Genomic DNA, 13,611 nt, shown 5'->3' with positions numbered 1-13,611 from the left:
TTTAAAGAATTTTTTTTTTTTGAGACAGGGTCTCACTGTGTTGTCCATGCTGTGGTCCAGTGGCACTATCATGGCTCACCACAGCCTGGACCTCCTAGGCTCAGGTGATTCCCCCCACCTCAGCCTCCTGAGCAGCTGGGTCCACAGACACATGGCTAATTTTTTTATGTTTCTTGTAGAGATGGGGTTTTTGCCATGTTGCCCAGGCTGGTCTCAAGCCCCTTGGCTCAACAATCCGCCTACCTCAGCCTTCCGAAGTGCTGGGATTATAGGCGTGAACCACCACACCCAGCCCCAAACATACATTTTTATAGATACGTAGTAAAAATATGTTAGAAGTGAAGATGGTATTTTAATTATGACTAGGATATTAGTTAATTCCAAACAATGTAAAAACCCAGTTATATAATTTTATTGCTTAAAGACTCATTAACAGTAATCTAGTCCAGTTAATTTCTCAAAGTATGTGCTAGAGAACATGACTGTTACAGATATTCTATGGAAAATATTCTGCACTTTTGGAGATACCACATACATTATTCTCCCCTACCTTTGCACATGTCTGCTACAGGCTCTTAGAAGTCCTTAATAAATACAGAACTTGCTTAGTTTTGTTTAACTGAGTATTCCTCACATTTATTTGCCATTCTTTTTCTTCACAGTACCTCCTTGTATCCAGATGTTCCAAGACACACACTGTGGAAAACACTGTATCTCAAACTGTCATCTTAATTATTTTTTTAGAGTGTATGTAGTTTATAGAATGGGCATTTTATGTACATATTTCACTTGAAATTCTGAATATGAAAAAGGGAGACCGATACCTACATTTCCAAAAAAAAGGAAATGAAGGCCTAACATATTTGTGTTAATTCAGGATTACCTGTATTACATGTAATGTTAAATAACATTTGATCATTTTGTTATATCTTGGGAATAATGTGCCCTAAAAGAGAATGTATTTTTATTAGTCAACATGATATGGTTTGACACATAAAAGCCTTTGCTAAACCTTTTGTTTCTTGCTAAACTATTTACGTTTTCAGGGAAAGGAAAGCTTAATAGAGTATCTCACAAAAATGTCTAGGATTGCATAAGTAAATCATTTCCTTTTAATTGTTAGATGCCTCAGAGACTTTTTGCCAAGAGATGCAAAATGTCCTTTTCTTTGGAATGTGCCATAGGCTTACTCCCAGAGACATTCAGATTTTCACAGTCCCAGTCCTCTTCCTAGAGGATGGAGGAATAGACCTCTCTGCAAGTTTGCCTGGTTGGGGTAGAGGGGGCTACTCAGTAAATTCTTTGGACATTTTTCCCATTTATTTACTTCTGAGACATTTTATAATCAGCTTGGAAAGCCTACTAATTTTCTTTAACTTTTAGCAAACAGTGAAGCATGTGTAGACAAAAATTTTGAAGGGTATTTAAATTGAGGAAAAACATGAAACCATGCTTTATGAAATATGCCTCCTGTGGTAGAATATATTGAGGTAATGCATATATTAATTAACTTCATTTAGCCATTTCACAATGTACACATATTTCAAAACATGTTGCACACCATAAATATATACAATGTGTTGGTTGATTTTTAAAAATAAAAAGGAATAATGACCTAACATATTTATACAGTCGTATAAATATCAGCACTGATCATGAACCACTTAAAAATATTTATCAAGGTACTTTTTTTCTGCTAATTGAGATATAAAAGAATGCCAATGACCAGTTAGCAAAGGAAAATATCAGGAAAAACTGTCTTTTAATAAAATATTTATCTGCACAGTTTGATTTAGTTGGGTTGTTTGGCTTATATTTATTGAAAACTACATTTTATAGAATTAATTATTTTTCTAGTTGTTTTATTTCTAGGTGACAGTGCATTGACATCTATATTAAGATATATCCTTTAATAATGATCAATTGTAAAATGCTGGAGAAGATATGGAGAATGGGAACTCTTAAATACTGTTGGTGGGAATGTAAACTAGTACAGCCATTATGGAAAACAGCTTGGAAGTTTCTCAGAAAACTAAAAATAGAACTATCATGTGATCCAACAATCCCACTAATGTCTGTTTATTAAAAAAAAAAACCAGAAATCAGTGAATCAAAGAGATACCTGTACCTCCATGTTTATCGTAGCATTGTTCTCAGTAGCCAACATATGAAATCAACCTGTTTATCAACAAATGAGTGGATCAAGAAAATGTGGTACATGTACACAATGGAATACTATGTAGCTATAAAAAAGAATGAAATCCTGTCGTTTGCAGCCACATGGGTGAAACTGGAGGTTATTATATAAAGTGAAATAAGCCAGGCATAGAAAGACAGATGGCACATGTTCTCACATGTAAAAGCTAAAAAAGTTGATCTGTGGAGATAGAAGTTAGAATGATAATTACCAGAGGCTGGGAAGGGTGTTGGGGGTGGGGGATGGGGAGGATGGGGCTGAAGAGAGGTTGGTTAATGTGTTCAAACATATAGTCACATAGAAGGAATAAGTTCTAGTGTTTAATAGCACAATAGGGTGACTATAGTTAATAATAATTTATTGTATGTTTTTAAATAGCTAGAAGAGAAGATTTGAAATGTTCCCACTACAAAGAAATACATGTTTGAGGTGATGGAGATCCCAAATATCCCGATTTTACCATTACACATTTTATGCATGTATCAAAATGTCACATGTATCCCATAAACATGTAAAATACATATCAGTAAAATTTTTTTTTAATAAAAAGGGGCCAGATGCAGTGGCTCACACCTGTAATCCCAGCACTTTGGGAGGCTGAGGTGGGCAGATCACTTGAGCTCAGGAGTTCCAGACCAGCCTGAGCAACATCGTGAAACCCCGTCTCTACCAAAAGTACAAAAATTAGCTGGGTATGGTGACATGCCTCTGTCATCCCAGCTACTCAAGAGGCTGAAGCACAAGAATCTCTTGAATCTGGGAAGTGGAGTTTGCAGTGAGCCAAGATCACACCACTGTACTCCAGCCTGGGCAACAGAGTGAGACTCTGTCTCAAAAATAAATAAAATAAAATGAATTATTTTGCAAAAAGAGAAAAAAAAGAATGATCAGCTAGAACTGCATCAGCAGTTCTTGATGTCTTATCTGAGGGTGGAATGGGGTTTTATGGTCTTCTTATCTGGGCAGTTTGCCTTCATTCATTTTCTGGATTTTGCTATAGCAAGCAAATTTTTAGTATAGTTTTATACTGTCTTAAACTGTTTTAAACTGTTACAGTGCTGATATGAGCTGAGGCTTAACTTGGATTTAACTGAGATGAAACTAACAGAAGGTAGAACTTCTCAGGAAAAGGAAGAGGGACAATTCTATAAAATGTGATACCTAATATAAGTGAAGAACTCTATGTTTTATGCATTTGCTTTTAGGAATCTCCTGTTTATATAGCACATAAATTTTAAGTTCTTGCTCAACAATAGGAGTTATTGGTTTTTCTCTAGTCATAATTTCTCCACAAATGTTATGTAATTTTGTTTGATGAGGATCCTTTCCATGCATCCCCACCTCTCTTTTACTGTTTCCCATAATAATTCAAGCCTATAATAACCAACCAGAAAGTATTTACTTCTAAGTTTCTTAATGCCCAGGTCCCAGTGTTGTCTGGAATCAGTTTCTTTTTTCATCCTTAGTTGAAACAAGCCCCCCCACCTCACCCCCCCCCCAAAAAAAAGTCTTAATCTTGTGGGGTCAAATAAAAGAAAGAATGTAGTGAAGGGAAGATTCCTTTTATGCAAGCAGCAGAGAACTTGTAGGGATGACTGAAAGTGCCTGAGGGCATTTGGTCCCTATTGGTTTTCACTTCAAATGCAATGGTGCCCACAGATAGCCTGTATTGTTGTCAGTTAAATGGGATCATGAGTGTCTGAAAGGTGTTTGAGAATGAACCGAAAATCATTTTCACAAGTGGATGATTACTTCTGCCACATGTTAACCGAACTCTATCCGAATGGCCCAGATTTTTGAGCCTGCATTAATTGCTCTTTCAACCTTGACTGAGGTTTCTCTTATGAAAGCCCTTTCCAGGACTAAACTACTCTATATATTGATTTTTTTTTCTTTCTGTATTGTTCCTTGAAAAATGAAGGCTTGTAGAAGAAAAGGCTTTATCATTCAACATGTAAATTGATTGTTGCATTTCTTTGAATAAAGCACTAGACTCATAAGTGATCCACCAAAATTAATAGTTCTTTTTTTCAGGCACCAAATAATTCCCATCTTCTGTATACAATTATGTTTTTCAAATATTCATTAGTGATGATTTTTCATCATAAAGTAAAACCATGAACTCTCACAGCATGGACTCAGTGCAAATAAATTGTCATATTCTCATTTCTATTAGAATTGTGTGCTACCATTCTAATTGAAACTAAACTACAATATTTAGTAATGTGTTTGGAGAATTTGTGTGTGTTGAAGTATTCTTTGAACAATCTTCAAGTTAGAAAGGTTTGATAAAGTGCTTTTAAAGTGTTTGGGTAAGCGAGTTCTTTATTTCATTTTACTCTTTTCTATATAAAATCTGGCATAGAGAATATTAGCTATGTCTTTACTATTACTAGAATAGTATGGGATATAGTTCAAACATATTGTGATATGAAGATGAGTTAAATCTCAATTTTTTAATCAGAAAATGAGTTCTTAAAATGTCATTGACTTTTGTGATTATAAATGTTAGCCAAGAATATATAGTATTTAAAGGAAAATGGCTTAACGGTTAAACTTACTTCTGAGGTTTTTGGCTTAAAAGAAAACAAATCAGAATATTACATATGAATCTACTTAAAAAAACACACACACACATTCAACCGGGTACTATGTAAAGACAAGCATTTTAAAATAGTTTTGTCGTATAAGCATTGCAGCGTTAATGCTTGACATTTATTTTTACTAAACTTCATTTTACTCAATAAATCTATTGCCAAGAACCATTTTATTGGTACTAAAATACATATGTTAATGATCAGGAAATCTTTCTAAAGAAAAGTTTTTGTTCCTGCTGTCACGGAACATTCTGATGGATTTCATAAAGACTATTTTTGTTTGCAAATGAAAGCTTTTAGAAGTAATTGTGGTGTTATCTTCCAGCTACCTTATTAATAGTTGACTCTTTTAAGAATCATGTTGACATGTTTACACCAAAAAGGTTGTAGGTACTGAGATACGCTAATGATTATATATAACTACAGATATAGAAGTTTTTAAAATATACTATTTGCCTTGTTGGTAGTAACTATTTTGGCTTAAGGACTGGCCATTTCCTTTAAAAAAAAAATCAATTAGGCAAATACCATTTAAAAAAATGTTTTCTCTTGACTTTTTTCCCAAACAGCATAAAATATATTCTACACATCTACATCATATATTAAATATATAATCAAAAATTTGAAAGTTTAGTTTCTTCATATCTCTGATATTTGATGATACAATGTGACCTAAGGATAGCTGGATTTTTTTTTTTAAGTCATAGATGAATGAAACTGGAATATATTTAGTTGTCTTTGTGCTTTGTTTCCTAGCAATCAGTTGTGTGTTTCTTTGGAGCAAATAGTGCTCTCCGTTTGAAATAACCCAAAAGAGGGATTAATACTTTATGATTATTGCTATGTTTATACTGACTGATAGAACTAAATGCTTCAAGGCTTTACTCTTGTGTGTTAAATCTGAGCTTTGTTTCAGTGCTGCTAATTTCTTTGTTACCTAATCCCATGCAAGAAGAAAAGATTTTAAAGTTAAGCAGGCAATTGTTGTTGTTGTTGTTGTTGTTCAAAGGGAACAACTGCTTAATACCTTGCTTTAAGTTGGATGTGTTCATGAAAACAAATACTTTAAATAGTATCTGGGCAGTTATTTTAAAATAATCCAGAACACTCTAGTTACCTGAGTATTGTGATGCATTGGAAATAGTTCAATAGAAAAAGTGTTATATTTAAATTAGCTTTGGAAATATGTGCTTGTGAAAATGTCATGTACAATGGGATACCTCTTTTAACCCCATTCAAATAATTCTTGGATCAAATTTAACTTTGATTGGGGATTCCCTCCCCCGCCCCCAACCCAGGGCCATTTGCTAATAGAGTACTGGAGAATGTAGCATGGCCATGAAAACTGATGATATTTGTGTTCTTTTGTTTTTCCATTCATTTCTGATTTAACTAAAAGAATTTGACAAAGATGACAACAAAATATTTAAAACCAAATTCTGTAGGTTGGTGGAAATTAATGTTAAAAAGCCCTCAGACACACACACACAATCTGCTTTCCTCTTTAAAATCAGGTGAAAAAAATTCACAGTACTCATTAGAAAATGCTTCTCTCATGCTGTGTGATAGATACTTATTTTATTGGATAACATCATAAATTGTCACATAAAACCCAGTTAAATGTGTGTTCCCAGTTTGACTGGTATTTGGCAGGTCTCATTTACATACCCTTAAAAAAAAACTTCTTTGAGTTAATCACACAATCGTGAGGAAGGTAGTAATGACTCAGCAGGTTACAAAATATTGAGGGAGAATACAGCTGCAGCATAGACCCGCTAGCAAATCTCTAGTACACCTAGCCGAGGTACTCTCTCTTCAGCCTGACACACGCATTTCTTAGATAATATTTTTCTATATGTTTATTTGGTAGACTCATACTTTATGAAGCAGTAAAATGCCAATTGTCCAGAATGCAAATGATAATAACATAAAAAACAAATTTTTTTAAGACAAGTTAATAGCTATTGAAGATCTGTTAAATTAATGCCATTTCCATTATATGTCAAATAAATGGTTACATTTAATTTTATGAGCTGTGCGTTTTCCTTTTACAGCATTATGTAGTTATTATAATTTATGTTTATAACAGTGACTCTCAGATGCTATGGGATCCTTCCTAATCATTAAAGATCAAGTTATATTTTCTAACTATTTGAGGTCAACTTGATTTTTATATGCAAAGTCTTTAAAAATTGGCTATAGATATATATACAGTCTTTCTATATAGAGTAACTCATGTTTCTGTAATTAAAGATACTGGAACCTGTAAATGTAATGAACAAAATCTATTGCCTAGTAGAGCATAATATCAGGTTAAATGTAACTTTCGTATATTTTTCTGAAATAGAAATCTTTTTGGCCTTAGATACCATAAAAAAAAATCATAACAACACTGAACATTAAGAAACAACAACAACAAAGGATAGTAATTCAACAGCAATGCCAAGCATAAGATGGGTTAGGAGAAAATGCTTTTTTAGTTTTGTAGATGTTTTCTAATAAATGGATTATCTGATAGTTACCAAACAGTAAAAAGATTTTCGCTCCATTTTCCTCATTCCCTCCACATTCCAGCCCTTCTGAGGTAAAAAGATTACCTATCTACAAGGAATTTAGACCACTCTAAATTCCAAAACTTGAGAATGACCTTGGAAACTAGAAAACCCATTTAAGCATGAAAGCTTATAGGATGTCTCCACTGTACTCAAGATAATGAGATAAAGGACTTTATCTTTGGTCTCTAAATATTCAACTTGGTTGTACCAGAAATACATATTTATAGTCATAATGACTACATCCCCCTAATATTTAATAATGGTAACCTTCTCTGATTACAAAAGTAAGATGTACCTTTATACATTTGCTGATGGTAACTCAAAATGGTATAGCCAGTTTGGAAAACAATTTGGCAGTTTCTTGTAAAGTTAAACATGTACTTTCAATATGACCCTACAATCCCACTCCTAGATATTTACCCAGGAGAAATGAAGACATGCCTACACAAAAAGACTTGTACACAAGTGTTCATAATAGCTTTATTTATGATATCCAAAGAAGTGAAAACAACTTAAATGTCCACCAACTAGTGAATAAACACATTCTTGCAAATCCCTACAATGGAATATATTGCTTAGCAATGAAAGGAGTGGGCTTCTGATATTAACTACGTACAGCAATATGGATGAATCACCAAAGCATTCTACTCAATGAAAGAAGTCAGACAGAAAGGCTACATACTGAATAATTCCAATTATATGTTGTTCTGGAAAAAGAAAAATTATAAAATCAGAAATCAAATGAGGGGTTGCCAGAGCTAGGGATGTAAGGAGGGGATTGATCATAAAGGGCATAAGGGAACTTTTGGGGAGGTGGAAATGTTCTATAAGTTGATTGTGGTGGTGGTTACATGACTGTGTCAATACTTATCAAATTAGATACCTGAAACAGGTAATTTTACTTTATGTAAACTATACCAATAAACTTTACTCAAACAATAAAAGGAGGACATGGCCAATGTAGACATTGTGGAATTATAGAAAGGCATAAAGAATAATATGAAATTCATCTTTAATTTCACTTGCCAGATATTAACTATAAGATTAACATTTTGTTGCATTTTTCCGGATATTTCTCTATGCATATAATATGAATTTGTATGACTGCTTTTTTAAAACCTAACATTATAAGAATTTTCCCATATCATTAGTAATTCTTTATCTGGCCTCACTTTTAATGGCAAAATTATTATTTTTTAATTTTTGATTTTTAGATTGTTTTTGAGTGTTTATTCTTAAATAATATTGATGAACATTTTTATCTTCATTCCTCCTTCATGTATTTACTCTAAGAGACAGGATCTTGCTCTGTCACCCAGGCCGGAGTGCAGTGGCATGGTCATAGCTCAGTGCAGCCTCCAAAACCTAAGCTTAAGGGATTATCCTGCCTCAGCCTCCTCCCAAGTAGCAAAGACAAGTGTGTACCACTGCATCCAGCTAATTTTTATTTTTATTTTTGTACAGACAGAGTCTGGCTATGTTGCCTAAGCTGATTTTGAAATCCTGTTCTCAAGCAATCCTCCTGCCTTGACTTCCCACAGTTCTGGGACTACAGGCATGAGCCACTGCATCTGGCTCTTCACTCATTTTTCAATGTGTTTCTTATGCTAAGAAACTGCTTTCATACCAGTGAAATAGCAGCTAGATAGGGATACTTGATACCTAATCCCAGAAATCATCATTTAAATGCTTACCTTGGTTCCAATCACAAATTCTCTTTTATTCTGTTCCTTATAACATCTTCTACTAACCCCTTAATACAACATGTATGTATCCATCTGTCCCCCTGCTTTCTGTCTTCAAAGAAACCATATATTTTAATCCAATTTTGTTAATCTGTCATTTTGATGATGTTGCAGCTGCTTATTATTCTTTTTTTGCATTTTTTTTTTCCAAATATATTTTTAAACTTTTTAATAAAGAAATTAACAAAATTGACCAAATGTCAGGTGAAAGAAAGCATATTAATCTTAAATACATATAATTATTATTATTTTTTTAATTAATTTTTTTATACTTTTAAGTTTTAGGGTACATGTGCACATTGTGCAGGTTAGTTACATATGTATACATGTGCCATGCTGATTATTATTCTTTATGCAGGACCTTCACTGTCAGCAAGACTGACACTGAGTAGCTTGTGGTGTTGATGGTTTGTGTATCACTATTTACTTTCACTTGTATATGACCCAGTTGCCCAGCAGTCTGCAAAGTGAGACACTTGGAAAGAGCTGAGAAGCAGGCTGTGGTTCCAGGCAAAGGTCATTCCAGATGCTCTCTGTGGCTCCGAGCCAGCTATTTGGTGCATATCTTGCTAGTTCACTTTCATAAAAGGCACCTGTCATGTCCACAGTATCTAGCTCCCGAGGTCATTGCTGTTAACCCTGAAATAAGAGCTTGGATATGTGCATTTCAAAACAGGAAATTGCAGAGAAAGACAGAAAGAGAGCAACTAAATACCTGTCACTAGAACCACAGAGAAGAAATTAGAAGCTAGAGCAAAGGTGGAGCAAAGGGTTTTAAGGGGTCCTTGAGAAGAAACAATGAACAGGTAAGAATAAGAGCAGTAATGTCTCAGCCAGTCATTAAATGAATTCACATTCCATCCACAAGCACAGATGATGGAATGAATTAACGGTATCATAAATGCTGAATAGAAGTTCACCAAAAACTTCAGTTAGCTGATGTGCTGAAAGAAAATATATAATTGGTTTGGACCATTTGGGTGATGTTTTACAATGCAAGAACTTTGTTTTTATTTTGACTTTTAGTAACTCCATGTTTTTTTCTCCCCCCTGGATTCTGAAAATTTCTGTGAATTTTCAGGGAATAAAGAAGGAAACTTAAATCTGCCATAACTCTACCACTCAAAGATACTATTAGTAATATTTTGGAATTATTTTTACATATTCTTTTACAAGTTCCAAATCATTAACTATGTGTGTAGTTTTGAATCCTACTCTTTTCATGTAATATTACACAATGTGATACTTTCTATGTTATTTATCAAAAACATAATTTCATTGGCAGCATGGTGTTTCTCTGTGGATATGCCAGCACGTATTGAATAATTTTACTGCTGTTGGACATTTGTTATCAGTTTCCAATAATATAAACAACACTGTTCTATGTTTCCCTACAGCATACACCTTTATGTGCGCCTCCTTATTACCTTAATACATTCAGGAATGAAAGAGTATGACTATTTCGATGTATTGACATGTTATCCTACAAAAAGATCATCTCCCAAGATGTTACACTCCCACTAGTAGTGAATGAGTGCGCATTAATTCCCCACACCTTAGCCAACTCCCTATGTCACTGTTTCTAAAGGGGGGAGGGGGGCAAACAGTATGTTTGTTATGTTTTGCAAAATAGGATTATTTTAATAAGACAGAAATTAAAGATTCAGCCTAAGATTTTAGTTTTAAAAGTTGTGAAAGTCTAAAAATCTTAAGCCCCTAAATAAATAATCATAATGCTCCTTTAAAAAATCACTCAGAATTGTATATAAATTTAGTTTGAACAGCCTCTGCACTGTTAATCCTTCATTTCAGAATAAAGGATTATGATAAAATATTGAAAAATCTTTCTTTAGTCTTAAAATTAGGCCTCTGTCATATTTTAAACTTCTAGCAATATTTTCCACTTTTGTAGGGAGTGTGTTTATAATTTTGTGGCATAATTTTGGAATAGCTCTCCACAACATGGTCACACTAATTTTTAATTTCTTCTTTTTCCTCCCTGATATTTCAGTATATCATTTGTATATTCAGTAAGAATAATATTCTCAAATGATTGGCTAATCATTTCTATTCAGCTTACTAAGGTCAATGCAAAGTTGAAGAAAAGCCATGGTTGAAACTATGTAAAACTACCCAATGGCATCTTCGTTACTATCAGAATTTTGTAGTTAAAACATTTGCAGTGAGATGCTTTCATAAGTCAGGTAAATCCCATAATGATGGAGCTAGCAGAGACCTTAGAAATCAGCAAATCCATCCTGTCATTTGATAGGTGAGGACATGGAGACTGAGATTGGTGCAGGCACATTTTGGGGTCACCCAGCTGGACAGTGACCCTTCACCCTGGATTCTTGGCTCTGCAGCTGGCTGCTCCTCAGGGCGCACTACTCAGCTCCAGTCATCTGAGAACTGAAGCATTGATAACCATGTCCTCAATTAATAGCCTTTGTCTCTCCTAAGAATTGCATGTAAGAATAAAATTCCTACTGGTTCTTTGATTATCCTTTCTAACTCCTACTTTGCTCAATTTGTGGTAAGGACTGACAAATTGATAAGTCACATAAATCAATTCCCTTTCGAGAACCCAGAATAAGCTAACTCATTTTGTATCACAGAAGCTGCAGGTTGTCTCACTTTCCAAATGAGCTAAATAAACTTTGCCTTTAGCAGGCTGGTCTCAAAAATAAATACCTATGGAAGAAATATGATTACATGGAAGCACAACATTATTCATCTTAAGTATTCTTTGGCTTTTGTTTTTCTTTCCAGATATCTGTATGCCCTTGGACAGAAGGTTTGGAAAAGATGGAAAAAACGTTACTTTGTTCTAGTTCAGGTTAGTCATTTTTTCCTGTTAAATAATCACTCTAAGATAGCAGTTCTCAAAATTTGTTTATGTGGGTTATATCTATCAAAATTTACTGTTTTAGAAATTAAAATATGTTTAAGCCACTTTAAATAAAAGCAGCACATTCATTACATGATAACACTGAAGTTTTTATGTAAAATAACTGTTTTCCAAGCCAAACAATTTAGTGAAATAAGTGGCATTGTTTTATGCTTTTGGACTCTTTACCCTCTGGCTTAATAGAAGGTAACTGTTTTCTTGCATCAGCTTCTGCATTCAATTTTTTGCAATATCAGATAAAATGTAGCCTCTGGAAAACTCACCTTTATACTAATGGGAGAAAAAGTGTGAAAAAGACAAATAACTTCTGAATATTCTTATAAAGACAGTTTTGACCTCGTAAACCCTCTGAAAAGATATGGGAGATCTCTGGGATTCCAAGACTATACCTTAAGAACCACTGCATCATTCTATATTTTATATATAAAGCATAATACATATAATCACTCATTTTAATATAAATATATTTGTACTAACTGGCATATTTAATGCAAATATACTTCCATTTAATGCAAATATGCCACATTTAGTACAAATAAGCCAAGAAATCACCTGTTCACATAAATGTGTTTTTAAGTCAACTTGACTGGTGTGTATTTGTTTACGATTGGATTCTGAACATATATTATCAGAACATGCAGTTTGGCTGACTCTTCTTTTGTAGTCATGGATAACTTTGCTCATAGAACATACTAATTAAGTTAAATTTATATTAAAGAATACCCTTCTAAGTAATAGTCATTCCAGTCCATGATAAATCCAAGCCTATTTTGTTCCCAATATATGAAAAGAGTATCACTCTTGGAATTCTTAACACAAAACATTCTGTAAAAATCTCATTGATTCCAATGGCACACATTAAAGAAGCTTAACTGGACTACATCAGAATGACATAGTAAAATGCCAAGGAAGGAAAATGATCATTTGCTGTCTTCCAGCGAGTACGTACAGCCATCCATCAATTGCTGGATAAAATTACTGTATTGATGTCCCATGATAGCCTGGTAACTCCATGAAAAGTGTGAAAACTCAGTGAAAAGTAGTTTTATCTACGTGGCAAACAGCCAGCCTATTTTTTTTTCCTGGCTAAAAAGTAACCTCTTCTTACATGATTAGAACTAATAGTTGGTCAACTTTAATAAAAGATACATACACGTGCACACACAGATTTAATTTGTTTGTATAGAGCCCTAGCAGTTGCTTTGAAAAAGGTTACCTGTTTGGGGTTGTGGGTCATCTATTTTTCAAAAACCTTAAGCCATCTTCTACAGTTTCCACATTTAGTTTCTTACATTGGTGCATGAATTAAAATGTATTTCCTAAGCAATTTTAATAGATACTTCTGGACACTTATTTATATCTTATGGATATATTTCATTCATATCTAATTTGACAAAGTTGTGTTACTGACTTGTCTTTATCAAGTTTTTCTAAAGCATTCAGCTGATTTTTCATGGAAATGGCAGCTTCTTTTTCAGTTATTTTATGTATTTATGTAAAATCTCATTTAACTACATGATTTCAATGGCTAATGTTGTTAGCATAAACTAGTTTGGGAACAAACCCAGCTAACTTAGCAAGCATAGGTCTTAACTGGTGGAAATAGGTA

The 13,611-nt window shown here is 33.7% G+C and overlaps 1 protein-coding gene across 11 annotated transcripts in view; it reads left to right on the top strand.

Annotated features, from left to right (window-relative positions):
- CADPS2 (calcium dependent secretion activator 2) overlaps positions 1-13,611 on the top strand; it is a 566,720-nt gene that overhangs the window by 360,255 nt on the left and 192,854 nt on the right. For all 11 annotated transcript variants that reach the window (XM_003808627.4, XM_055115340.2, XM_055115339.2 and 8 more), the window contains exon 9: positions 11,864-11,930. In XM_003808627.4, coding sequence (XP_003808675.1) covers positions 11,864-11,930 — 67 coding nt within the window. The remainder of the gene's footprint in view (positions 1-11,863; positions 11,931-13,611) is intronic.

Source organism: Pan paniscus, chromosome 6 (genome assembly GCF_029289425.2).
Source record: "Pan paniscus chromosome 6, NHGRI_mPanPan1-v2.0_pri, whole genome shotgun sequence".
NCBI lineage: Eukaryota > Metazoa > Chordata > Mammalia > Primates > Hominidae > Pan > Pan paniscus.
The sequence above is the reverse complement of the archived record's forward strand: the minus strand, read 5'-3'. Positions and strand labels throughout refer to the sequence as shown.